Source organism: Pecten maximus, chromosome 7, assembly GCF_902652985.1.
Source record: "Pecten maximus chromosome 7, xPecMax1.1, whole genome shotgun sequence".
Lineage (NCBI taxonomy): Eukaryota > Metazoa > Mollusca > Bivalvia > Pectinida > Pectinidae > Pecten > Pecten maximus.
The window spans coordinates 31,627,408-31,654,563 of record NC_047021.1 but is presented as its reverse complement, the minus strand read 5'-3'; the positions used below and the strand labels follow the sequence as shown (position 1 = coordinate 31,654,563).

General features: G+C 39.3%; 1 protein-coding gene across 3 annotated transcripts in view; it reads right to left on the bottom strand.

Annotated features, from left to right (window-relative positions):
- LOC117330580 overlaps positions 1-27,156 on the bottom strand; it is an 80,251-nt gene that overhangs the window by 46,294 nt on the left and 6,801 nt on the right. For 2 of the 3 annotated variants that reach the window (XM_033888989.1, XM_033888992.1), the window contains exons 2-7: positions 22,860-23,742; positions 21,280-21,484; positions 3,515-3,735; positions 2,884-3,044; positions 1,771-2,218; positions 843-869 (exon numbers count right to left, since the gene is read on the bottom strand). In XM_033888989.1, the coding sequence (XP_033744880.1) occupies positions 843-869; positions 1,771-2,218; positions 2,884-3,044; positions 3,515-3,735; positions 21,280-21,484; positions 22,860-23,652 (1,855 nt within the window). In that variant the 5' untranslated portion in view covers positions 23,653-23,742. The remainder of the gene's footprint in view (positions 1-842; positions 870-1,770; positions 2,219-2,883; positions 3,045-3,514; positions 3,736-21,279; positions 21,485-22,859; positions 23,743-27,156) is intronic. The other variant, XM_033888991.1, reaches the window with a different exon arrangement.

The following is a 27,156-nucleotide window of genomic DNA, read 5'->3' as shown; positions in this document are numbered from 1 at the left end:
TATGATATTTCTATTGTCATGTACACATATATAGCAGCTGAAAATTCAAAATGGCAGGATTGTAATATTATGTAGCTGGTACTTTATTAATTGATGGAATACGATGGTGTGTACAATTTTGAAATCTTACATGTCCTCGAAAAATTTATAATTAGAGTGCAATGTTTTTAACAGCAAAGAACATTTACGACCTTATCTTTCTATTTCATGAACAAATATGACATTCAAGTTAGTCAACATTATTGCGATGTCATAAATTCAAGGGTAAAACATGAACACCAACAACCTCTACAGAAGGGAAACATTGAATGTATATGTTTATAACCATGCTTCTCCGGTTATACTTATATTCACGTTAATGAAATGTTGAATTTATAAAATTATTTTCTCAATCTGTATGAACTTTGTCAATATTAATGGCTCATTTTAAAACAAACAAAAAACAAGTATTTTTGGGCGGACCATTATATATGCCGGTCTGCCGTTAACTGACACTTAGATATTCTCGTATAAAATGTGTGAATTATGGAAATGCCTATATTAGTAACATATTAGAAAATATTAACAAACCATTTGAACAAACAAAACATGAAGGAATAACAATTACATTAAGATTATTTGATATCAGCATAAATCTAAATTTCAATTCCATTCTAGCTCCACACAACCCAATGACAATCTATACATGTTAAATTGTATATATTATTTTTTCACTATCAAAAACTGGCATCAACGCATGAATTCAAAAATCATCAGACATCATGCATGAATTTTTACAAATCACAAAATCGGCATTATCTAAAGCAATTTCACTTGCAATCTGCTTGAAATGAACTCTTTACCTTCCTTTGATTTCTCCGGAACTGGAACTTCAAAAATATTTCACATGCAACAAAATAGATTTACATAACTACATCTATTTTCATTGCTACAAAGTGGAACCTTCTGGTAATCGACATTACCTCCATCCAACTAATGGCATTATAAAGAGGTTATATTTAGTGATATTTCTATAACAGTTGGCATTATAATGAAATTTTATTTAGTGATACATGTATTTCTTTATATAAAACTGATGGCATTATAAAGAGGTTTGATGATATTTTTACAAATATATCAAGGAAATTATATGTGAAGAGGAATATTTACTGTATTCATATGGCTTTGAGAGTTATTTTCTTGTAAATGTAGAGTGTCCCATAACTTTTCTAATGCATACAGGCCTTCATTAATTACTGGTAATTTTTTTTATGTTAAGGAGATCTATCTCATCACTATTCTACTATATAAAGGCCTTTCATTTTTTCATTTTCCTGTAAACAACTTTTAAGGAGATAGGAATTCATTCCGATAAAAGTTGCAGAAAAAATGTTTAGTTCAGAAAATTGATATCCAAAAACATGATTCTTCCGTGTTGGAACTGGTGGAGTTACAAATTTTCTTTCCCCTGGTATCCTTATCAATGTTATATTTCAACTAATCAAAATAAATTAATTTATCATAAATACTTAACCAGTTTTTAGAACATAAGTATGTTTAACTCTTTAAATCCAAATACACCCATGCCATAGAAGCAGTTAAGCTTGATTTAAGGTGTCAACACTATAAACTAATATTTGGTGTACTACATGAAAATTCTTCTTTCCCTGGAAGCACAGCTTAGAACTCCAAGATTGTTTTTAATAATAAATTATTGTGTTACTGAGTATTGAATCAAAAGGAGATTGAGACAAAAAAAGAAGACTTCTACAAAGGGAAGTAATTACATACCTAGCTCTGGTTCCAGCTCTGTTGAGTCTCCATATAAGTTTTCTTTCTGCCAACTGTAGTCCTTGGTCCAGCGCTGGAAACAGTGCACACATAATTCCCGGAGAGAGGCACAATTGTCGTAAACGTCGTCGAGATATTGAGTCAGATGTGTGTGTACATTAAACGTCTGCATTTCGTTACACAGAATATTCAAATACAGGAGATTGTTACAAGCCTTCAAGGAATGAATGTTTTCAAAGTCAACAGGTTTGAGGTAACAGAAATGGTGCTGCATATGTGCTTCCAGGAAGTTTGTTCGAAGTTTATCCGTATTAAGGAGTGGTACAGGACGTAACACAATGTCACGTCGACTCGTCATTGCGTGATACGACAAATCCGAGCGACATGTCGTACAGATGATACGACACTGCGGAGGTAGAGGAAATGGTAGCCATTTAAACTCCTTTATCTGAAAAAAAAGTAATCGTGAATTCAGAATTTCAAGATAGTAGAAAATCGGCAAAAGTAGGCAATACGTGAACCATAAGCATAAATTGCTCACTGTGTACACTTTTAATTTTCCATTTCTACACAATAAACACCTTCAAAATTGGAAGTGGGTCATCTGAACACACATGATACTCTTCCACGAGACACAAATGTACCTAATCTCATCCAAATTAGTGTATATGTTTCTATAAATAGTAATAGTGACCATGACCTTCACTTAACCATGACATCCTGAAAAATGAGCCCCCTAATCCAAGTTATCTTTATACCTGAACTCTGCAACAAAGATTTTACCCAAATCAATACAAATATTTTAAAAGCCACCACAGTGATAACACTGAACTTGGTAAAAAGATTTCTATGACTATTCATGGTGACCTTGACCTTGAATAAATTAGTAAGTATGACCTTGACCTTGGAACCTTGAATAATGAATCAATTTGATACATTCTCATACTTGACCTTTGTACAAATCAAAACTAAGATGACAGTGTAAATGACACTGATTCAAGATTGCACATGACAGGTCACATGATGCCGATCCCCACTCCCATAAAAGTTGTGGTAGGATAGCATTAATATTTGACATTTCATTTCTAGACTGAAAGGATAAATAATGATAACCTGTCTGTTGGTCTGGCTAAGAGTGAGTCCAAGTTCATCAATTCCATCCAGGACAATAACACAGGGGCCTAGAGAGAGCGCTGACACAAACGCCTGGGAAACTTCCTCGAAACTCCACGGTTGGTCTTCTTCCGTAATCCTCGGCTTATCCACCGCCGTATCTGTGAACATTACAGTAGGTAATACAAAATATTCTGTATGTCACAAGAGTCACAATGACTAAGGTACTGTCATGGCGTATTGTTTCTGAATTATTATAAATGTATGATCTGAGGGGACATGTCTCTTAGCTACTTCAGTTCTTCAGAAAAATGGCATATTGAAGTGGCTTAATCTATTTTTTTCTATTTGATTATTTGAAAGAATATGAAATTTCTGAAATTCCTCTCATTATAGTTCATTAATAATGAAATCCTGGCATTGAAAATGTATTCTGTTGGAAACAAAATATATATTTATCCTTGTATTTTTTTTTTAGATTTTAGTCTTCAGTTATCAACTTGGAAAGAAAAAAGCATAAATCTCATAGGAAAAGGACTCAAACCAGCCCTAACATTATCAGTCATTAAAATTCCATACATTATAAACATGTCTTAGTCAATAAGATACCGGTGCCAAACTACCATCATACCTGGTCGGAGGTACTCCTCCCGGAGTTCTTTGATGCATTGTTTCAGGAACACGGCGATGTTGGTACTACGATGACTACTACCAACAAAATGGCTGATGACCTTGAGGTCAGGGTGACTGGCCATGAACCCTGGTAACCAGTTGGCTACAACTGTACTTTTCCCACTGCCACGGTCGCCATGTATCAACATCATAGACTTGTACTTGACCTCTTGGGGTTTCCTGTGATGTATAAAACAGCAGCTTTTAGGATACAAACAAACTGGACCAAAAATTACACAGGTTTCAAAGTTAATGCCAGGATTGTTCTGAACAGGTAATCTAACTGATTAAATTTGATTGATGGACATAAGATATCAATATCTTCATGGGCCTGTGTAATTGATGGACATAAGATCTCAATATCGTCATGGGCCTGTGTAATTGATGGACATAAGATCTCAATATTGTCATGGGCCTGTGTAATTGATGGACATAAGATCTCAATATCTTCATGGGCCTGTGTAATTGATGGACATAAGATATCAATATCTTCATGGGCCTGTGTAATTGATAGACATAAGATATCAATATCTTCATGGGCCTGTGTAATTGATGGACATTAAGATCTCAATATCTTCATGGGCCTGTGTAATTGTTGGACATAAGATCTCAATATCTTCATGGGCCTGTGTAATTGTTAGACATAAGATATCAATATCTTCATGGGCCTGTGTAATTGATGGACATAAGATCTCAATATCTTCATGGGCCTGTGTAATTGTTAGACATAAGATATCAAGATCTTCATTGGCCTGTGTAATTGTTACACATAAGATATCAATATCTTCATGGGCCTGTGTAATTGTTGGACATAAGATCTCAATATCTTCATGGGCCTGTGTAATTGATGGACATAAGATCTCAATATCTTCATGGGCCTGTGTAATTGATGGACATAAGATCTCAATATCTTCATGGGCCTGTGTAATTGTTGGACATAAGATCTCAATATCTTCATGGGCCTGTGTAATTGATGGACATAAGATCTCAATATCTTCATGGGCCTGTGTAATTGATGGACATAAGATCTCAATATCTTCATAGGCCTGTGTAATTGTTGGACATAAGATCTCAAGATCTTCATGGGCCTGTGTAATTGTTGGACATAAGATCTCAAGATCTCCATGGGCCTGTGTAATTGTTGGACATAAGATCTCAATATCTCCATGGGCCTGTGTAATTGTTGAACATAAGATCTCAATATCTTCATAGGCCTGTGTAATTGTTTTTCTTAAAATTTCCATGTGCTCAAAACATTATAATTTTTTTTTCTCACACTTTGAGACTGGAGACAGTAAGTTTAGAGCTTTGGTAATATCACCATACCGGTGTCATATAAGATAAGTATCCCCCATAGGATTTGTATCCGGATACTAAAACTGGCCATAGGATTTGTATCCCCCCCATAGGAAAAGTATCCCCCCTATTCATATGAAACCTTATCTGTATACGGGTGTTCAATACAATGAATTTATATACTAGAAAGTATTAATGAACTCTTTTTTTGATAATTGGAGGATTAAAGGAGTTTTTAAGATATTGGGAGAATGGACTGCAGGGGTGTATGTTTTATATACAGACTTATCTATTTAATCATGACATGTCAATTTAAGTGACAGCAAATATGATATAAACAATTTGCAGTGGTTCCCTGTTCACTTTTATATATGTGTTCCTCTCTGCATAACTGGTGACTCTTACACCTAGGTGTATATAATGATTGTCATCAAAGACAATTAGGGAGGGGTGGTGAGCAGTCATGCATGGGGTCAGGGTGTGATGTACACACAATCAGCAGGATGGCCATGGACTTGACAGGTGTGAATTTATTGTGGATGATGTGTGTTATGACAAAGTCTTAAACTTATAAATATTAGGATTTGGTTTGGTTTAAAGAAAATAGCTCATAGAGATTTAGGTTTTTTTTATTTAAACATTTATTACCATTATCATATTGTCCAAATTTCTTTAGTATTAATTATTATTATATATAATCTATAAATATAAGTTATTACCTAGTACTGTGTGATATCAATGAATATTTAATAATGGCTTTGATTTATTAAAGGTATATATATATATACATACCATTTTTTCCAATTTCCAGAAAGACTTGAGGTTTTTCTTGTAAAACCAATTTTCATGATGTAATACTTACCATAACTTTATTATGCATTAGTCCACCAGTACCCCATATATTTGTATAAGAAAATACAAGGTAGAAATCCCACACACACACCCCTTGGGAGGCCCCACTAATCCTAGGATGTGCACACATACCCAGGGTACTTCCTCTTCATTATCCCAACATGGAACTGATGAAGCGTAGGATAAAGTGAGTCAAGGGGAGGAATGTAAAAGGGTGGGACTCACTAAAGTTATGGTAAGTATTACATCATGAAAATTGGTTTTACAAGAAAAACCTCAATTTCATTTCAGTAATACATTACCATAACTTTATTATGCGAATTCGTCTTACCGTAGAGGAGACTCCGAATCCCAGCGCCATCAGCCGAACAATAACATCACTCCAGGGCCAACAAAAGGGGAAACCAAAAAGCAAACCCAGATGTTTGAAACTGCCCGTGGATAAACAACGTGGGACATGAAAACGCAAAAAACCTACTGACTAGAGGAAGGGGGAGCTGCAATCTGCTGTGCAACTACCACCGGACCAAGAGAGAATAGGTCATCAGAAACTGATGCCATAGATCTCAAATAAAAGTCAGTGAAAGTGGTCTGGCCACGCCAAAAGGCAGCAGACATAATTTCCTGAAAAGAAGAGCCAGAAAGAAGTGCCCAAGACGAAGCAAGGGCCCGAACTTCATGAGCTCTAACTTGAACACCATCAAGTGTCCCTTCATCTGAAGCTTCGTAAGCTAGACGAATTACTTCGCAAATCCATCTGGAGATAGACTGCGAAGAAATGTTCTTCTGACCCTGCTTAATAGGCAAGAACAAACGAGTTCGAGAGCCCCGCCCCCCCCTGGTTTTATCAAGATAAAACCTCAAGGACCGACAAGGACAAAGCAAAATGTCCCCATTAGCAGAGCTGACTACAGAATTCAAAGAAGGGATCTTGATGGGTTCAGGAGAAAATCCAGGAACCTGATTCTTGGCTAAAAAACCAGGATCAGTGCACAAAGACACGGCAGAAAAATTCCGAGACCATCGAAGACAGGAAGGAAGACAAGAAAGAGCATGTACTTCACTACGTCTACGACCTGAGGCAAGGGCAACAAGAAAAACAGTCTTAAGAGTGATAAATTTCATGGAAGCACTGCCTAGTGGCTCATAAGGAGCCTTAGTCAAGGAATCCAGGACGAAAGACAGATCCCACTGTGGGGCTAACTGCCTGACTCTGGGCCGGTCAAGGCTAAAGCCTCTGATCATGGCAGACAAAGAGGGAGAAGAGCCCACTTCTGGTCTGCCCAGAACAGAAAAAACACTAGCCAAAGCCGAACGGTAACCAGCAACGGTACCGGGGGCAAGGCTTTTATCTCTGAACAGAGAAAGCAGAAAATCTGCTATCAACTGAATAGAGGCCTTGACTGGAGCAACCTGCCGTCCACCACACCAATCACAGAAGATTCGCCATCTGGACTGGTAGATGGCAGATGAGGAAGATCGAAGAGATCGTGCGATGCGATCCGACACCTCTGAAGAAAAGCCTGCCTGAGAGAGGCCTTCTTTGATAGCCTCCACGCGTGAAGGTGGAGGATCCCTGGGTGTGGATGCATTGACCTTGACCGAGGCTGCCGGAGAAGGTCCCAACTGGGAGGTAACTGTAGAGGTTGATCTACCAGAAGGGACAGCAACTGTGGAAACCAAGGCTGCCTCGGCCATAACGGTGCTATCAGAAGCAGTGAACATGGATGTTCCATGAACTTCTGAAGCACCCTGCCCACCAAATTGAAGGGAGGAAACGCATAGGCGCTCATCCCGTTCCAATCGAGAGAGAGGGCATCTACTGCCCAAGCCATAGGATCCGGAATCGGGGAGACGAAGGTCGGAATTTGAAAGTTTAGGGAGGTAGCAAACAGATCTATGTGAGGTCTGTCCCACACCTGACAGATTGCCCTGAACACAGCAGGCTTCAGTTGCCACTCCGTCAGAACTGGCTGACGACGCCTGGAGAGGGTATCGGCCAAGACATTCAGTCTGCCTGGAAGATGTTTGACTTGGATGGTCAAATTCATCTCCTGACACAAAAGAAGGACTCGGATAGCGAGAGCGCACAGTACATGAGACCTGGTGCCTCCCTGCCTCTCCAGATAGGCCACAACTGTCCAATTGTCCGTCGCAAGACAGATCACCTGAGACTGCAGAACCTGCCGAAGAGACTGCAGTGCCAACAAAACCGCCCTCATCTCCAGCACATTTATGTGCTCCGAAAGCTGATTGCCGGTCCAAACACCTGAACGGGATCGACCGTTCAGATATGCACCCCAGCCCGACATGGACGCATCCGTGTACAGGGTCATGGTAGGGCTTGGCTTGCGCAGAGGTACCCCTTGAAGGACATTGTCCCGAAGTGTCCACCAGGCTGCAAAGTCCTTTACTGACTGGGTTATGGGAAGCATAGCCTCCCAGTCCCTTGAAGCCGGTACCCAGTTGGAAAGAAGGAACATCTGCAGGGGCCGGATGTGAAGCCGTCCCAGAGGGACCACATCTGCCAGGGAGTTGATGAACCCCAGAAATCTGAGGAACCAACGAACCTGAACCCGAGGCATGTTCATGAAGGAAAGAGCCAAATCTCGAGCCTTCAGAAACTTGTCCTCTGGTGGCAAAACAATACCCTGGACCGTATTGAAACGGTTGCCCAGGAAGACAAAATCCTGGGAAGGAACCACCTCTGACTTCTCTCTGGAAGGAATGAAACCGACCTTGAGGAAGAGTTTCAGAACCGATCGAGTATCCTCCACTAACGAGTCCCGAACCATGTGTAACATGAGGGAATCGTCGAAGTAGATATGGATATCTATGCTTCTGGAGTGAAGGTAACTCACCAGGACTTGCAACAGCTTGGTGAAAACCAGGGGAGCAGTGGTGAGCCCAAAAGGCATGGCCCGGAACTGAAATACCTTGCCCTCGCAAGTGAAACGAAGGTATTTCCGTGCCGACTTCTTGATAGGAATATGGAAGTACGCGTCCTTCAGATCTACTGAAGTTGCCCACATTCCATCCCCAATGGCGGCAATAATGCCCCTGGGGGTCTCCATCTTGAAGTGAGGAGAATCCACGTGCTTGTTGAAAGCACTGAGATCGATAATCGGACGCCAAGCACCCGACTTCTTGCGAACCAGGAACATCCTGGAGTAGAAGCCGGGTGTGCAGTCCGTCGAAGAAATCTCCTCGACCACACCCTTGAGAAGCATGGTCCTTACTTCCTCCCTCAGGGCAAGAGCCTTTTCTGGATCTCCTGGCGGAGAAAAGAAAATTGGCTCTGCTGACAGAGGGGGTTCCAACAAGAGTGGAATCCCCAAACCCTCTGACACCACCGACAAGGCCCAGCTGTCCTGGGTGATCTCCTTCCACTGAGGAAGAAAGGAAGTTAGACGACCGCCTACCGGTAAATCTGGTAAGGGAACGTCTAACCCCTTCCAAGGATCGGAAACGAGTGCAGCTGGACCCAAACCGAGACTGGAAGCGACAGCTGGAGGGTGGACGGAGGGACAGTCAGGAACCCTGCTTGCCCTTTGAAGGAGGTTTCTTGCCACCCTTACCCTTCTTGCCCTTGGCCTTGAAGAGAGGCTTAGACTTAGTCCCAGAGGCACGACGCTTAGGATTAGGTCTAGCCTTCTTCACAGCAGACCCAGCACCCTGCGAGGAACTAGGAGTCTGACTAGGCTTGGCAAAAAGAACGCCTGAAGCCACAGAATCCTCCTTCAGATCCTTCTGAACGGAAGGCAAAGTGCCCCCAAACAAAGAAGAACCTGTGAAGGGGGCCGTCAAGAGGCGAGAGCGGTAAGGTTCGCTCACTTCAATGCCCTTCAGGACAGAGAAGCGTCGGGCGAGAACTACATTACAGAGGAGGGAGCACTGCAGAGCAGCTACCGTCCTCAATGCAGCATTCAGGGCAGATGTAAGTCTGTCCTGCATGTCCTGTCTTTCCTCCTCGGATAAACGATCCTCAGGCAGATTGGATATCCTATAGAGGGAAACCGTGAAAAAGTCCACATAAGACAGGACATGGAGAGAAAGTCTTAGCATTCTCTCCACCTTGTGGTGTTCCTTAGGCTGGAAGACCACCTGGTCGACTTGCTTCCCTGGCCAAGAAGCAAAGTCCCTCGATTCCAGCTTGGCTGGATGAGGGGAAAGCTTCCCATCATGGATAGCATAATCTGACGGTTTAACCTCAGACAAATCTGCCAATCCAATCTGAAGACCGGGAAAACCAGGGAAACGGGTAGAAGAAGAATTCTTCTCAACGACCCTACCCTGGGCAGCGGCCAAAGCAGAGGACACAATAGTGCCCTCGGGCAGGGTCCCGTGGCTCCTAGGAGCCGGCTTAGGAGGAACCACCGAGCTAAGCAAGGTAGTAGCCTCAGGGACCGATGACATAGAAGGAGGTGGGCAATCAGCAATCAGCAAGCAACGTCAGCACGGAGCTGATGCATGCCGGCAACAAGATGGGAGGCTTCAGCCACAACATCCTCGGCCTGATCTGATTCCCTAGACTCATCATCAGAAGACTGACCATCAGAAGATGGAGCAACCGATTGTGAGTTGTCCAAATCGGAACAACCAGGGGACAGATGCAGAATGTCATGCTCTGCCTGACCCGATCCCTCGCAATCCATGGTCTCCGGAGAGTCCAAAACTTCAGTCTGGACTGTTAAAGGAGATAAGGAATTAACCAAAGGGGCTATCTGGAGCCGTGGCTCAGACATAGCCTCTGAATGGGAACGCTTCTGTGAACGTTTACCCACCTTGGCCTTGGGACATGACACAAAAATAGATTTAGTCCGAGTCACACCCTTTCCTAGAGACTGCATAGCAGCAGGGACCGTCTGAGAAGCGGAAGCACCAGAAGACCGGTGTCGTCTACTGGAACCAGCCTAAAAGGCTCCCGAACTAGAGGATTGTTGTGGAGGGGGAACCAACAAACCACTAAAACGCTGCTGCGAGGGAGGGACCAAACCCCAAGGATTCCACTGAGGAAAAACATATGGGTTGAAACCAAACCCCGGAGGGCAGGCTGGAGGTCCCATGGGTTGGGAGTGACCCCAGGAATGGTCAAATTGACCTGCCTGAGACTGGGGCTGGAACCCCTGCCCAAAGGACAAAGAGGAACCGCCACTCCCTCCAGCTGCAAACCCAGACATGTACGGACCCTGTCCGCAACTGCTAGGATTCTGGAATTCCAAACCACTCGCAGGCTGATTTGGATGGCCCGGGAACGCCTGCGAACCCGCAGAGTTAAACCCAAAGCCTGGGGAGGGCGCCGGGTGGACACCACCCGACTGACCGACTGACCCGTAGCCCGACGAATACGCCGGGTTCCCAATCACCGATACACCTGGAGCAGACACAGTGTGACTAGGACCAGGCAAAGAATAATTGGGGGGGAAAGAAGGCTGAGGACCTGCATGGACATCAGGTTGCCTTGCAACACTGACCAAAGGAGCTAACTGCAAACCCGAGGGATTGCAAGAGAGAACCTCTGGGCCTGGTCGTGCCAAACCAGGGTCCTGACAAGGACCTACCCCGATTCCAGAAGCAACCGGAACACCTGAGCCACCGGAAAAACCAGCGACTGGTGACTGGGACATCACTCTACCCGAAGGCAAGCTCTGAAAAGGCTTACGAGGAGTCCCAGTCAATTCAGCTGAAGGGCGTGCCAACCCCATGCTAGGCTGACCCTCCCAAGAACCAGACTGAGGCTGGGAGGAAGGGGCCACCTGAGACTCACCTACTAAACCTGTAGACACAGGACAGGAGGGGACAGAAATAAGGTCCCTCGAAGGTACCTCCTTGGAGGGTTCCGAGGAAACCTTACGTTTACCCTTACCCCTAACCTTCTCAGAAACCCTGGGTTTCCTAGGAGGGTTAGAGGGTTTGGGTAACTCATCAAGAGGAGCCAGCAAACAAACATCACATGGCGCATCTTCATTACAGGACCGGCACTGTTGACAAGACTCATGAGGGTCCATATCACTGAAGAAGTGAGTGCACCCATGAGCAGAGCCACGCCGGAGACCAGAATGGGACATATTATATCTAAATAAGACCCAAACACAACAAAACTGACAACAATTTATTTATAAAATAAAATTTAATAAACTGCTGTAAATTCAAATAATTACAATGTAAAACACACTGTAAGAATGAAGGAAACAGTTATGCTGCAATACAATAACAAAAAAGACCTGTGAGTGGTATACCACACAGTGAAAATCACAGGTGAGTTTTATATAGGTCACCACCACGTGTAGATACACGGCAGTAACAAACAAGCCAAAACTATAGGCACAGTAACAAATTTGGTATGGGGCTTTGTATAAGAGGTCAAATTCACAAAAGAATACCAATTGACCCTGAAAAACTTATCTGTATCAGTTATCCAGCTCATATAGCAGGAGAGAGTTGAGACAGGTCTTCCAAAATGGTGGCCATAAAAAGAAGAGGAAGTACCCTGGGTATGTGTGCACATCCTAGGATTAGTGGGGCCTCCCAAGGGGTGTGTGTGTGGGATTTCTACCTTGTATTTTCTTATACAAATATATGGGGTACTGGTGGACTAATGCATAATAAAGTTATGGTAATGTATTACTGAAATGAAAATGGATTTTTACATCAACAATTAAAAAAAAATTAAGTTTTTGCTGGTTCGTTTCAATATGGTTTTCTCCATTCACAACTTGACAAGATAAATTGGATGCATACAATATTAACAAAACAAAAATAAGCTATCTTTTAACATCCTTTCTTTAACATAAATATGCTGATTTCTATAGCCATAGCATTTGTATCCCCTCATTTGTTAATTACTGAAGTTAATTTCTATAACAGTAGGATTTGTATCCCCCCTACTTTATGTCATTTAATCTGATTTCTATAGCCATAGGAATTGTATCCCCCCTACTTGATGTCATTAAAGCTGATTTCTATAGCCATAGGATTTGTATCCCCCCTACTTTATGTCATTTAATCTGATTTCTATAGCCGTAGGATTTGTATCCCCCCTACTTTATGTCATTTAATCTGATTTCTATATAGCCATAGGATTTGTATCCCCCCTACATTTTGTCAGTTAAACTGATTTCTATAGCCATAGGATTTGTATCCCACCCCCCCCCCCCCCCCCCCCCCCCTACTTTGTCATATTATTTGATTTCTATAGCCGTAGGAATTGTATCCCCCCTACTTTATGTCATTAAGGCTTATTTCTAATGCCTTAGGAATTGTATCCCCCCAACTTATGTCATATTAATTGATTTCTATAGCCATAGGATTTGTATCCCCCCCTACTTTTTGTCAGTTAAACTGATTTCTATAGCCATAGGATTTGTATCCCCCCCTACTTTATGTCATATTAGTTGATTTCTATAGCCGTAGGAATTGTATCCCCCCTACTTTATGTCATTTAGGCTGATTTCTATAGCCATAGGATTTGTATCCCCCCCTACTTTATGTCATATTAGTTGATTTCTATAGCTGTAGGATTTGTATCCCCCCTACTTTATGTCATTAAGGCTTATTTCTATAGCCGTAGGAATTGTATCCCCCCAACTTATGTCATTTCAAGATGATTTCTATAGCCATAGGATTTGTATCCCCCTAACTTTATGTCATTTAGGCTGATTTCTATAGCCATAGGATTTGTATCCCCCCAACTTTATGTCATATTAGTTGATTTCTATAGCCGTAGGAATTGTATCCCCCCAACTTATGTCATTTCAAGATGATTTCTATAGCCATAGGATTTGTATCCCCCCCTAACTTTATGTCATTTAGGCTGATTTCTATAGCCATAGGATTTGTATCCCCCTCTACTTTATGTCATATTAGTTGATTTCTATAGCCGTAGGAATTGTATCCCCCCTACTTTATGTCATTTAGGCTGATTTCTATAGCCATAGGAATTGTATCCCCCCTACTTTATGTCATTTAGGCTGATTTCTATAGCCATAGGAATTGTATCCCCCCTACTTTATGTCATTTAGGCTGATTTCTATAGCCATAGGAATTGTATCCCCCCTACTTTATGTCATTTAGGCTGATTTCTATAGCCATATGAATTGTATCCCCCCTACTTTATGTCATTAAAATTATGGTTCTTATTGGAAAACCTGTTTATAGTGACCGGTTGCCATAGCAACCATAATTTTGAGAAAAAGAAAGAGGCATGCACATCTACACATGGTCTTTTATATTTGTGTGAAGTTTCATTGAAATTGGCCGTTCGGTTTAGGAGTTGTCCGGACAAACTTCAAGTTTTAGTTCTTATGGGAAAACCTGTTTATAGTGATCAGTTGCCATAGCAACCATAATTTTGAGAAAAAGAAAGTGGCATGTACATCTACACATGATCTGATCATTAATATTTGTGTGAAGTTTCATTGGAATCGGCCCATCGGTTTAGGAGGAGTTGTCCGGACAACATGTGTCGACAGACAGATGGTCGGACGGACGGACAACCTGATTCCAGTATACCCCCTAACTTCGTTGCGGGGGTGTAATGAAACATGGTCTAACAGTAACGGGTGGGCATACTCATATTCTATCAAAGTAACAAGATAGGTACAAACATTGTCTAACAGTAACGGGTGGGCATACTCATGTTCTATCGAAGTAACAAGATAGGTACAAACATGGTCTAACAGTAACGGGTGGGCATACTCATGTTCTATCGAAGTAACAAGATAGGTACAAACAGGGTCTAACAGTAACGGGTGGGCATACTCATGTTCTATCGAAGTAACAAGATAGGTACAAACATGGTCTAACAGTAACGGGTGGGCATACTCATGTTCTATCGAAGTAACAAGATAGGTACAAACATGGTCTAACAGTAACGGGTGGGCATACTCATGTTCTATCGAAGTAACAAGATAGGTACAAACATGGTCTAACAGTAACAGGTGGGCATACTCATATTCTATCAAAGTAACAAGATAGGTACAAACATGGTCTAACTGTAACGGGTGGGCATACTCATATTCTATCGAAGTAACAAGATAGCTAGTTTACATGTTTTGATAGTATTAGTATAACAAAAGGCAACATAGATAATATTATAGATAAAGATAACAAAATGTTATTTTTTGCACAACAAAAGATGTGACCCTTACGTGGTTTCAGTATAGAATTATACATAGAATATTGGCAATATGAGTACTGTAAATCACTTACATTTCGCGTGGGATTTATTTTCCTGTTAATTTGCGAGGAGAGTCAAACACAAATTCAAATCCCTCGCGAATATTTATATAAGAATGACAATAATAAGTGGCGTCCATTTTGAATCTATCGTAATCTTTATTTGGTGAACAGACATCGCCATTAAAGTATATATCTAGAGTGTATTTTTATATCACAAAACACCAACATTTCACACACAAAAACCCGCTGAACACTAATATTGTAGTTGAACTCAGACTTATTGACAATACCTTCTAGACAACGATTTAGTTAATTTAAGCGCAGAAGGTCTGATCCCGAAGATCCTGGATAATCACCCGGAAGACGTCGTACTTGCTTACATACATGTATTTCGTACTTCACATCACTTGATTCTACATGTTTGTTCACTGTTTCTGTAATTGGGACTGGCAAATTATCTTTGGTTACTATTTTTAGCTCACCTGGCCGGAAGTGCCAGTGAGCTTAATTATGGCATGGTGCGTCGTCCGTCCATCAACTTTTCCTTTAAATCACTACTATAGTCCTAAACTACTCAGTGGATTTTGATCCATGTTTGGTCTGAAGCATCCTTGGGTGAAGGGGAACCAATTTTGTATAAATGGTGGGTCTGGCTCCCCAGGGGCCTGGTGGGTAGGGCCCAATAGGGGAAATATAGCAAATTCTTTGAAATCCTTCTTCTTCTGTAGGAATAAAGGGATTTGATCCATATTTGGTCTGAAACATCCTTGGGTGAAGGGGAACCAATTTTGTATAAATGGTTGGTCTGGCCCCCCAGGTGCCCAATAGGGGAAATAGACATTAGTCTTTAAATTGCTATTAGTCATAAAGTTTTTAATGGATTTTAACCAGATTCTGTCAGGAACATCCTTGCGGGAAGGGTAACAGAGTTTGTATAAATTTTTACTATGAACCCCCAGGGGCCTGAGGGGTGGGGCAAATAGGGAAAATAGGGTTACTCCTTTAAATCGCTACTAGTCATAAAGTTATAAATGAATTTGAACCAAATTTGGTCAGGAACATCCTTGGAAGAAGGGAAACAGGATTTGAACTAGAACTGTCGCCAGGATGGCCGACTAATACCCCCGCAATCTGCACAAGTCAATGGTGAATTGGAACTGTTAATTAGAGGCTTATTAAGATAACCCAGTAATAAAGTGACCAGTTGCCATAGCAACCATAATTAAAAAAAAAAAAAAAAGTGGCATGCACATATAAACATGCTCTTCTATATTTGTGTGAAGTTTCATTGAAATTGGCCATTTAGTTTAGGACGAGTTGTCCGGACACACTTAAAGTTATGGTTCTTATCGGAAAACCTGTTTATAGTGACCAGTTGCCATAACAACCATAATTTTGAAAGAAAAGAAAGTGGCATGCACATCTATACATGGTCCTCTATATTTGTTTGAAGTTTCATTGAAATTGGCCTATCGGTTTAGGAGGAGTTGTCCGGACAAACTTAAAGTTATGGTTCTGATCAGAAAACCTGTTTATAGTGACCAGTTGCCATAGCAACCATAACCGATAGGGAAAATAGGGGTTAATCCTTTAAATCGCTATTAATCATTAAGTTACAAATTGATTTTAACTAAATTTGGTCAGGAACATCCTTGTGGGAAGGGGGAAAGAGAGTTTATATAAATATTGACTCTGACCCCCAAGGGGCTTGAAGGGTGGGGCCAAATAGGGGAAATAGAGATTAGTCCTTTATATCGCTACTAGTCATAAAGTTTCAAATGGATTTTAACCCAATTTGGTCAGAAACATCCTTGGTGAAAGGGGAACAGATTTTGCATAAATGGTTACTGTAACCCTCCATCCCATAACTATGTATGGCATTGCTGGACATTAAGGGATAAACAAAATTCTTATGTAAAAATAGGCCCAAGGGTCTTTCCCCACCCTAAGGGAATTAGTTTCTTTAAACTTATGTTGTAAAAATAATCCGTAGGGTCTTTCAGTCCCTTAGAGAGTATGTGCATTAACAAATTGAACATAAACATTATTTTGACTTTTGGTCAATTCCAACCAGGTGAGCGATACAGGCCCCATGGGCCTCTTGTTTAAATTGGATATCTGTGGCGTGGTCATGTCGGTTAAATAATGCATAATAAAACTATATATGAACGGACATGAAACTTGTATATAGCCTAGAGGTATATACTGGTATGGTACATACAATTCAGTATAGACAGACAACATATCACATGACTTTTCTTGTACCGTCACATGACTCTCATGACAAAATGGCTACCAACATGGAAATATCGCCAACCTGTTAACGTCATTCGTGAATTTAAAGTCATTTAGAGGTGGGAATTCGCAAAATTATATATCCGCGAAATTATATATCCGCGAATAACTGACAAAGTAGGGGGGATACAATTCCTACGGCTATAGAAATAAGCTTAACTGACATAAAGTTTGGGGGATACAAATCCTACGGCTATAGAAATCAGCTTAACTGACATAAAGTAGGGGGGATACAATTCCTATGGCTATAGAAATCAACTTAAATGACATAAAGTAGGGGTATACAAATCCTTATGGCTATAGAAATCAACAAATATGACATAAAGTAGGGGGGGATACAATTCCTACGGCTATAGAAATCAGCCTAAATGACATAAAGTAGGGGGGATACAAATCCTATGGCTATAAAAATCAGCGGAAATAACATAACGTAGGGGGGATACCAATCCTATGGCTATAAAAGTCAGTTTCAATGACATAAAATAGGGGGGGGATACAAATCCTGTGGCTTTAGAAATCAGCCTAAATGACATAAAGTAGGGGGGATACAAATCCTATGGCTATAGAAATCAGATTAAATGACATAAAGTAGGGGGGATACAAATCTTATGGCTATAGAAATCAGCCTAAATGACATAAAGTAGGGGGGATACAAATCCTATGGCTAGAAATCAGATTAAATGACATAAAGTAGGGGGGATACAATTCCTATGGCTATAGAAATAAGCTTAACTGACATTAATTAGGGGGGATACAAATCCTATGGCTAGAAATCAGATTAAATGACATAAAATAGGGGGGATACAAATCCTATGGCTAGAAATCAGATTAAATGACATAAAGTAGGGGGGATACAAATCTTATGGCTAGAAATCAGATTAAATGACATAAAATAGGGGGGATACAAATCCTATGGCTATAGAAATCAGCCTAAATGACATAAAGTAGAGGGGATACAAATCTTATGGCTATAGAAATCAGCCTAAATGACATAAAGTAGGGGGGATACAAATCCTATGGCTAGAAATCAGATTAAATGACATAAAGTAGGGGGGATACAATTCCTATGGCTATAGAAATAAGCTTAACTGACATTAATTAGGGGGGATACAAATCCTATGGCTATAAAAATCAACTTAAATGACATAAAGTAGGGGGGATACAAATCCTATGGCTATAAAAATCAGCCGAAATAACATAACGTAGGGGGGATACCAATCCTATGGCTATAAAAGTCAGTTTCAATGACATAAAATAGGGGGGGATACAAATCCTGTGGCTTTAGAAATCAGCCTAAATGACATAAAGTAGGGGGGATACAAATCCTATGGCTAGAAATCAGATTAAATGACATAAAATAGGGGGGATACAAATCCTATGGCTATAGAAATCAACTTAAATGACATAAATTAGGGGGGATACAAATCCTATGGCTATAGAAATCAACTTAAATGACATAAAGTAGGGGGGATACAAATCCTATGGCTATAGAAATCAACTTAAATGACATAAATTAGGGGGGATACAAATCCTATGGCTATAGAAATCAACTTAAATGACATAAAGTAGGGGAGATACAAATCCTGTGGCTATAGAAATCAGCCTAAATGACAAAGTTTTGGTGATACAAATTCTAATAAAATATTGAGTAATACTTAAAGAAAAAGAAAAACTTGATAACATGTCTTTATCACTATTTTATATTGCATCTATATGCAATTCTTCAGACCATGAACATTTTTAACAGTTTTGGAGAGAACATATATTTGTGTCATTTGAAAATGTCCTAAATACATAATAACAAGTCAATTCTTTAATTCACTAGAAATGAAACTCAAAATTTAAAGTAATGATCACTTGAGTGATTTAAAATCTCACATCTTTATACAGCACATAGATCATGATTAATTTCCTCTTTTCAGTGGGACTCTGAAGAAAATCTGTGATTTGGTTGATGAATTCAAAGTTCATGTTGGTTGTTTTAGGTTCTTTTTAAGAATGGCTTAATGATATATTCTTTTACCCCACTCCAACAGCTACATGGGTGAACAGGTGATAGGTAATAATGATTAAAACAACACTCTGTCAACTATGACAGATATTCCCTGGGGCCATCTAACAGGTTTACCTTTCCCCAAGTGACACGCACAGGGCAGACTTTATATTCAGTATAAATTTCAATTATTACTGCTTCAGTGACTATATCAGGGTTGATCAACAATTCAAATGATTTTTAACAGTTTTGAAATAATTCATCAATTTTATTGAATAGTGAAAGAGAAAAAAAAATGAAATTATCTGATAATACTTTATTGTCCAACCTTTTATAGCAGTTAAACGGTAAAAAAAACATTTCCAAAATTCTTACATTGTTACCTTATGATAAATTTTAGGGGGGGATAAAATTCCTATGGGGGGGATACTTATCCTATGGCCATTTATTGTATCCGGATACTTATCCTATGGCCATATATTGTACCCGGATACTAATCCTATGGCCTGTTTTAGTATCCGGGTACTTATCCTATGGGGGATACAAATCCCACATGACACCGGTACTGTTTTCAGCCTAATAGGTGACCCATAGTATTGATTTGGAGGAGGTTATAATGATTACAGAAGTACCAATACTTCTCTATCTGAACAACAGAGACTTCCAAATTTTCAATTTGTTCAAATTAGTCTGAATTGATAATCTACAATTAATTTCTATATTATTATTTCCCAGATCTGACTTATCAGGTAACTAGAAAATTCCTGTAAGACAAAAAATGCCCCGCTGCCACTTGACACCTCAAAACACAGTTTGGTGAGGATTGCATCAGCAGTTCCTGAGATTAGCTTGTTACATTGCATCAGGACGGACATGGGTAACACTATATGCCACCCCCATTTCATGACTGGGGCACAAAAATAGCTTAAATGTTTCATTTCAAGTTATCTTGATGCAAAAGAAAACCTTTGTTTTTGGTCAGATGGCACAGTGGCATTGCATTTGGTTTTCACCTTGGTGATGAGGTGAAATGGTTCGGAGTCACCCGTCAGACCACATGTGTTTTACCCACTTGAGTTCCTACCACTGTTTCCATCCAGGCCCACACGAGTGATATATATAATGTACTTGTCTGGGGTCTGAAGATTCTAGTGCATGTACTGGGCAACATGAGTCTTCTTAGAATTCCGAATTGTTGGCCAATATGTTTGTAAGGAGTTGGGGTAGGGGATGAAAAGATGAAATAATGTAGGCCTATGACAAAATTTAATGTCGACAGAACGCTGACAGCAGAACATTGACAGCAAATCAAAAGATTTAAGATTGTAAAGTGATTCTTTGCTTCAGGGTAAAATAATGAACTATAAAATAAATCTATATATCTGGCTTGAGAGAGGTAGACATACCTATGTATGGTTCAGTGAAACTATACACACACACCTCAGGGGCGTTAAATCTCATTACATGTACAATTAAACTATGGTCCACATCACCCAAGTGTCCCGACACCTATAGTAGTAACATTGACAATGGTTTTATTTCTTCTTTGAATCAATTGTTATTCTACATTAGAACAATTCCAGTATTGTTAAATTGAAATTTGGTTTTGCTTGGATTTTTTTTAAACAATACGTGCATTGTGAAATTAAAACTTCAAACTTATTTTCAAAGACAACAACTTTCTATACAGTTCAAACAATGCTGGACATCCAATGCATGTATAATACATTCAACTTGTACAAATATTTGCAATAACATTTGATTAAAAAACAAAGAGAAATCAGGTCTAAGAATGAAATTTTTATTCAAGCAAGTAGAATTTGGGGTCAAAATCAAGACTTGCTCTAGACCTAAGATCTACACAAGTTTCAGTATTAATTTTTCTACATATGAAATGGCATTTTTTTCAATATTCTGAAAATATCAAATACTATGACAGATACTTTATATATCCTATACAAATTCCAGGGGACCAACACATAAATTCTGATGCCAAGCAAGGGTGGGCTTATTGAAGGACAATGCGTAATTGTTACTATGTTTACATAATATGTTTTTGTCAATGTTCTGTTATGAATGTATACATCAATACTACTAAGAATACTTACTTCTTCTTTAACTTTGACACAATGGAGTAGGACTTGAAACGGTCCATTTCTTCCTGTACTTCCTCCGGAGGGTCATCTAGAGCCTCCTTTGCAAATTTTGTCATTTCCTCATGGAGCGCCTTGATCTCTACGGAGTTGACAAAAACCTGCCGTCGACTGTCTGCGAACATGGCATTGCTCACCCACTCCTGATAATCTTCGGTTTCTAATCAAAATGTCAAACGTAAATGATTGGAAAACCTTTCAACAGGAAAAGGATATTCTATTAAACAATGATTTGAAGGGGAGGAAGACAAATTTAAATGATCCAGGGTAAAGTCAGATGTCAGTCAGCTGTCTATAATGTCAGTATAGTCAGGTGTTGGTAAAGTCAGGTGTTGGTAAAGTCAGGTGTTGGTAAAGTCAGGTGTTGGTAAAGTCAGGTGTCAGTATAGTCAGGTGTCAGTAAAGTCAGGTGTTGGTAAAGTCAGGTGTTGGTAAAGTCAGGTGTCGGTAAAGTCAGGTGTCGGTAAAGTCAGATGTCAGTAAAGTCAGGTGTCAGTAAAGTCAGGTGTTGGTAAAGTCAGGTGTCAGTAAAGTCAGGTGTCAGTAAAGCCAGGTGTCAGTAAAGTCAGGTGTTGGTAAAGTCAGGTATTAGTAAAGTCAGGTATCAGTTAAGTCAGGTATCGGTAAAGTCAGGTGTCAGTAAAGTCAGGTGTCAGTAAAGTCAGGTGTCAGTAAAAACAGGTGTCAGTAAAGTCAGGTGTTGGTAAAGTCAGGTATTAGTAAAGTCAGGTATCAGTAAAGTCAGGTATCAGTAAAGTCAGGCATTGGCAAAGTGATCAGGTGTCAGTAAAGTCAGGTGTCAGTAAAGTCAGGTATTGGCAAAAACAGGTGTCAGTAAAGTCAGGTATCTGTAAAGTCAGGTATCAGTAAAGTCAGGTGTTGGTTAAGTCAGGTGTCAGTTAAGTCAGGTGTTGGCTAAGACATTACATCCGTAAAATCAAGTTTCATTGTATGGTGTTAATTATAATCATGTCAAACAGCACAGGATGTCATTCAAGTCAGGTGTTGGTTAAAGCAGTTTTCATCTATCAGTAGACCCTAGTCCAGATACAACACATGTGATGTCCCTTATAGACAGGTGTCAATAAAATGAGGTTTTACTGTAAATTGACAAATCTTCATGTGCTGATAGCCAATTTTCATGTTCACAGTGACAAGATATTTTTATAATATAAATATATAATTACATAGCAGGGTTGGATCTAGATCTAGATCTCTACTGTAAGGATTCCGTGAAATAGTCTCCTAAGTCACAGTGACCAGATATTTTTATAATTTAAATATTATATTACATAGTAGGGTTGGATCTAGATCTCTACACTAAGGATTCTGTGAAGTAGTCTCCTAACTCACGGTGACCAGATCTTTTTTGTATAAATATTATATTACATAGCAGGGTTGGATCGAGATCTCTACACTAAGGATTCTGTGAAGTACCTGCTAACTCACGGTGTTGATATGCTAATCGGACTGTACGTCTCTCTACTGACTATAAGTAGTTATAGAATTTATGTAAAATCTTTAATACGACTTACCAAGCGTTGTTACGGGATATTCCAACGGAGGGTAAACTAGATCGATCACTTTGGTCCAATCCTTCATGACATGAACACCTAATTCCTCTACCAGTTTAAAATATTTCACGGGAAGTCCTTTGTTAACAATTCTCTGCTTTAAATCCCTGATATTAAGATCAGCATATTCATTGATGGGGAGGTAAGGTTTGCTGACTTTCTGTCGTGCTTCGTCTGACAAATGTCCAAATTTTTTGTCCAGGTGTTCAGGCTGACGAAAATAAAAATGGCCATAGTCACAATCGTTGAGAAATGTGGCATGGATGATTTCTAGTTCAGTAAGACTATTGTTCTGCTGATGTTCCTGGAGTACCCACTGGTACCCAGCTGAAGCTGCCACGAGATAATTACGATCAAGAGAAGTTGCATATTCAGGGAGTTGGGTGACCCTCTTTGGCAGTGATGGCGAGTCAACAGGTCTATATGGGCCGTATCGCTCGCCCAGCAGGCACAGAAAATACGGCGAACACTTACAGATGTATTCTAGATTTAACCTCAGAAGATGACCAGTGGCCAGCTGATCGTCCTGCATTCCCCACGGAATATCCACCGGAGAAAATCGGCATCCACGCATCATACATAATTCGTTAACTTGTGGAAATATTTTCTGACTTAAAAATTCACGTTCTTCTGTGAAATCATCCGGCGTGGAGCAGATGAAAGGCTTTATGGAGTTTCGGAGGGAGTATTTTTGAGGTGGTGCCACGGGAGCCACACCGTCCTCCTCATCTAGGAGATTATCCAACTGGACCATTGTGATGTAATACTCCTTCACACCCTGGTCACTCAGGCTCTAGCTTGACCAATGTCCTGCCCAATCCTTTCAGCCAGTCCATCTGTCAATCTGAAATGGATAACAATAATATCATTCATAAACAGGTCCAACTAATTCTAAATGTATCACATGTATATTTAATTGTTAAATGTTTTCCCATATAATACAAGTTATATATGATCTTTTTGTAGTACAACTTGTAAAGTACTAGAAAAGCAATTTTCTCTAACAAACTAATTCCTTAATATCAGCAATGATTGGTGACACTTGAAATATTTTGATATCAAATCAATTTTTTTATATAAAGATAGTACAAATGATCTACTCCATAATGTAGTGTAATGAGAGATCTGATTTTAATTAGATTGACCTGTATATTATAATAGAATCTATACAGAAAATGGACTTTTGAACATAAACATACCAAAGCAAATCTCCGAATCAAAACAGACAAACACTTCACAGGAACATATTCCATGATGATTAAACCAAAATCAAAACGTCACCATCTGGTATTTCAGCCTCACTTCAGCTCCGAACATATGTTAAAGGAAAGGACCGACTATTATTACAAAAATCCTACTTACCAATGTATAGATAACCTTCCTTTTAAATCCTTTAAACCAGATTTAAAATCGTACACAGCCCCATACATCATTTTGTAGTAGTTTATCAAGCCCGTCAACTCAAACACAAGGTTACCTTTTAGAGAAACATGCCTATCTTGAGTACAAACACAAAAGAGCTTCGGAATATCTCCGCCTGATGTTCGCGATACGTTTAAATCTCCAGTATGATCCTATAAATTAACAAACTTAAACCCTAGATACACGAAAATGTGTGTTGTCTGACGAGACACAGTGTATCGGTACTTCCTCCTATGGACAGTTTAACATAGAATGTACGTCGTATATATTATAACTGTATCTATAGCCATTTCAACTTTACCCAGCAAACATACTTTCTAATCGACCAATGTCCACATGTACGAAGTATATTAACTAAATATTTGCGATATTAATTCTAAGACCAAGCCTGATGGACAAGGAAACCTGTAATTAAAAACATTTTTCGATATCTTTGGTCATTTTTTAATTTTAAAATTTCATTTTTGGTTAAAATGAATCCTTAAATTAATAATAAAAAAAAGGTTTGATTAATGGTCAGGTTGAGTAAGGATTTTTTTTTTAATTGTGTCATATTTAATAACTTTTATAATATTACTGATTACTTTTGATACCTTAGCACAGTAACAATTTTGTAGCTTTTCAGTTGTCATTTTTAAGATCTTCCAACAGTAATTTCCAGTGTAATGAAGACCAAAAATTTGCTGCCCTCAAAAACGAATTCTGGTGCTTCAGTTCCTACAGGTCCTTTAAATGTTATAATTTTAAAGATGTTTCAATTTTCAGTAATTTGCTGTAAAAATGAAAGTACCCAGTACAAACAAAAATAAAAAAAACTTTACATCTTAATTGAAAAAAAAACCGCAATGGAGAATCATTTATACAGTCAGATTTATAATTTCCTCAAAAATCATCTTTTTTCCTTCAAACTTTCAATGAAAACACAAAAAAGGAGCTACATCCAGGTTGTGTAATTCTATGTGAAGACATTATCTTCATCATTTCGGCCTTCTAAAATTAATTCTGAAATTTGAAATCTGACCGAATGTAATCGAATATCCAGTGGTTCCAGCATTTTTCACAATTTGAGCTTGTCATGATTGATATAGCCAATATTATGTGGCCCCGGTGAAATCAGACAAGTTGGTAACTCAGACCTCGCTAGTCACAGATATCAATCCTGTTGTATTTGTATAGCATTGATATAGGTGACAACTGACTCAACTGTACCTACGCCACGCTGTAACCCGCCACACTGTAACCCGGGTGATTTATTGTACCACCCCTCACACCTCATAACAATACTGGTGTATAAAACACTTGTACAGTGATCGACAGGGGATATCAGATGTGTAGGTAATATACAACAGATAATCTACTCAGTAATGTCTATAGAAATCTTCTTAAATATAATTCTAGCAATATTGTCAGCAATTCCAAATGTGTATTACACTTTCTCCAGATATCGATGGGTGGTCACACATAATGGAGGAAATTTAAACCCTACACTCATTAATCACTTTTTCATACCACCATGAAAATCAGTTATATAACATCACAAACATTTTCCCCTACAATTTGAAAACCATTTAATTTGTTAATGTAATTCCTTTAAATCTAAAATTAAAAATATTGACAGTCAACAGAAGGGAGTAGGCTAAGGTTACAAAATCAAAAAGTATCAATTTTCATTTCAATATTTTAGATCATCATGCTTTCATACCATTATTTGTTGTTCACACAAGTTTACAACCATGATCATTTAAGTACTGACACTTCATTCAGACCTTGAAACTTTAAGGGCTAGCTGCACCGCACAATAATGACCTTGAACCTTTAAGAATTGTACCCAACATTATTGACCTTGCACCTAAAAGAGTTGTACCCCACACTAATTGATCTTGAACCTTTAAGAATTGTACCCCACACTAATGACATTGAACCTTTAAGAATTGTATCCCCACATTATTGACCTTGAACCTAAAAGAGTTGTACCCTACATTATTGAACTTGAACCTTTAAGAATTGCACCCCACATTATTGACCTTGAACCATTAAGAATTGTACCCCACATTACTGGCCTTGAACATGAAAGAGTTGTACCCCACATTATTGATCTTGAACATTTAAGAATTGTATCCCACATTATTGACCTTGAACCTAAAAAAGTTGTACCCCACATTATTGATCTTGAACCTTTAAGAATTGTACCCCACATTACTGGCCTTGAACATGAAAGAGTTGTACCCCACACTAGTGGCCTTGAACCTTTAAGAATTGTATCCCACATTATTGACCTTGAACCTAAAAGAGTTGTACCCCACACTATTAACCTTGAACCTGAAAGAGTTGTACCCCACACTTTTGACCTTGAACCTGAAAGAGTTGTACCCCACACTAATGACCTTAAACCTGAAAGAGTTATACCCCACACTTTTGACCTTGAAACTTTAGAGTTGTATCACAAACTATTGATCTTGAGTTAAGACATCCTTATTTATGCCACTCACCTTTGACCTCTTGCCATGATCTTGACATTGACAAATGAATGAACAGAGATATGGTGTGACCATATAATGAGTAGTATGGTATTTATGTTATTGTATTTCATCAAATAGAACCCTTCTTTGTGTTATCAAAATATAGAATTCTTATATCTCTCCATAAGTTACCGTATCGCTCCAGCAATCTGCCCATGCTTATTAACAACCCCACCCGTATCTATTGCAGTTCAGTGAGAATCCCAACAAATGTAATTGGCCTGCAATTATGTTTATATGTTGGCCCCTGGCCCCTGGGCTAATTACAGGATAAATGTGGTCATTTAAGATATTTACGATTTTTTTTTTTTTGTATT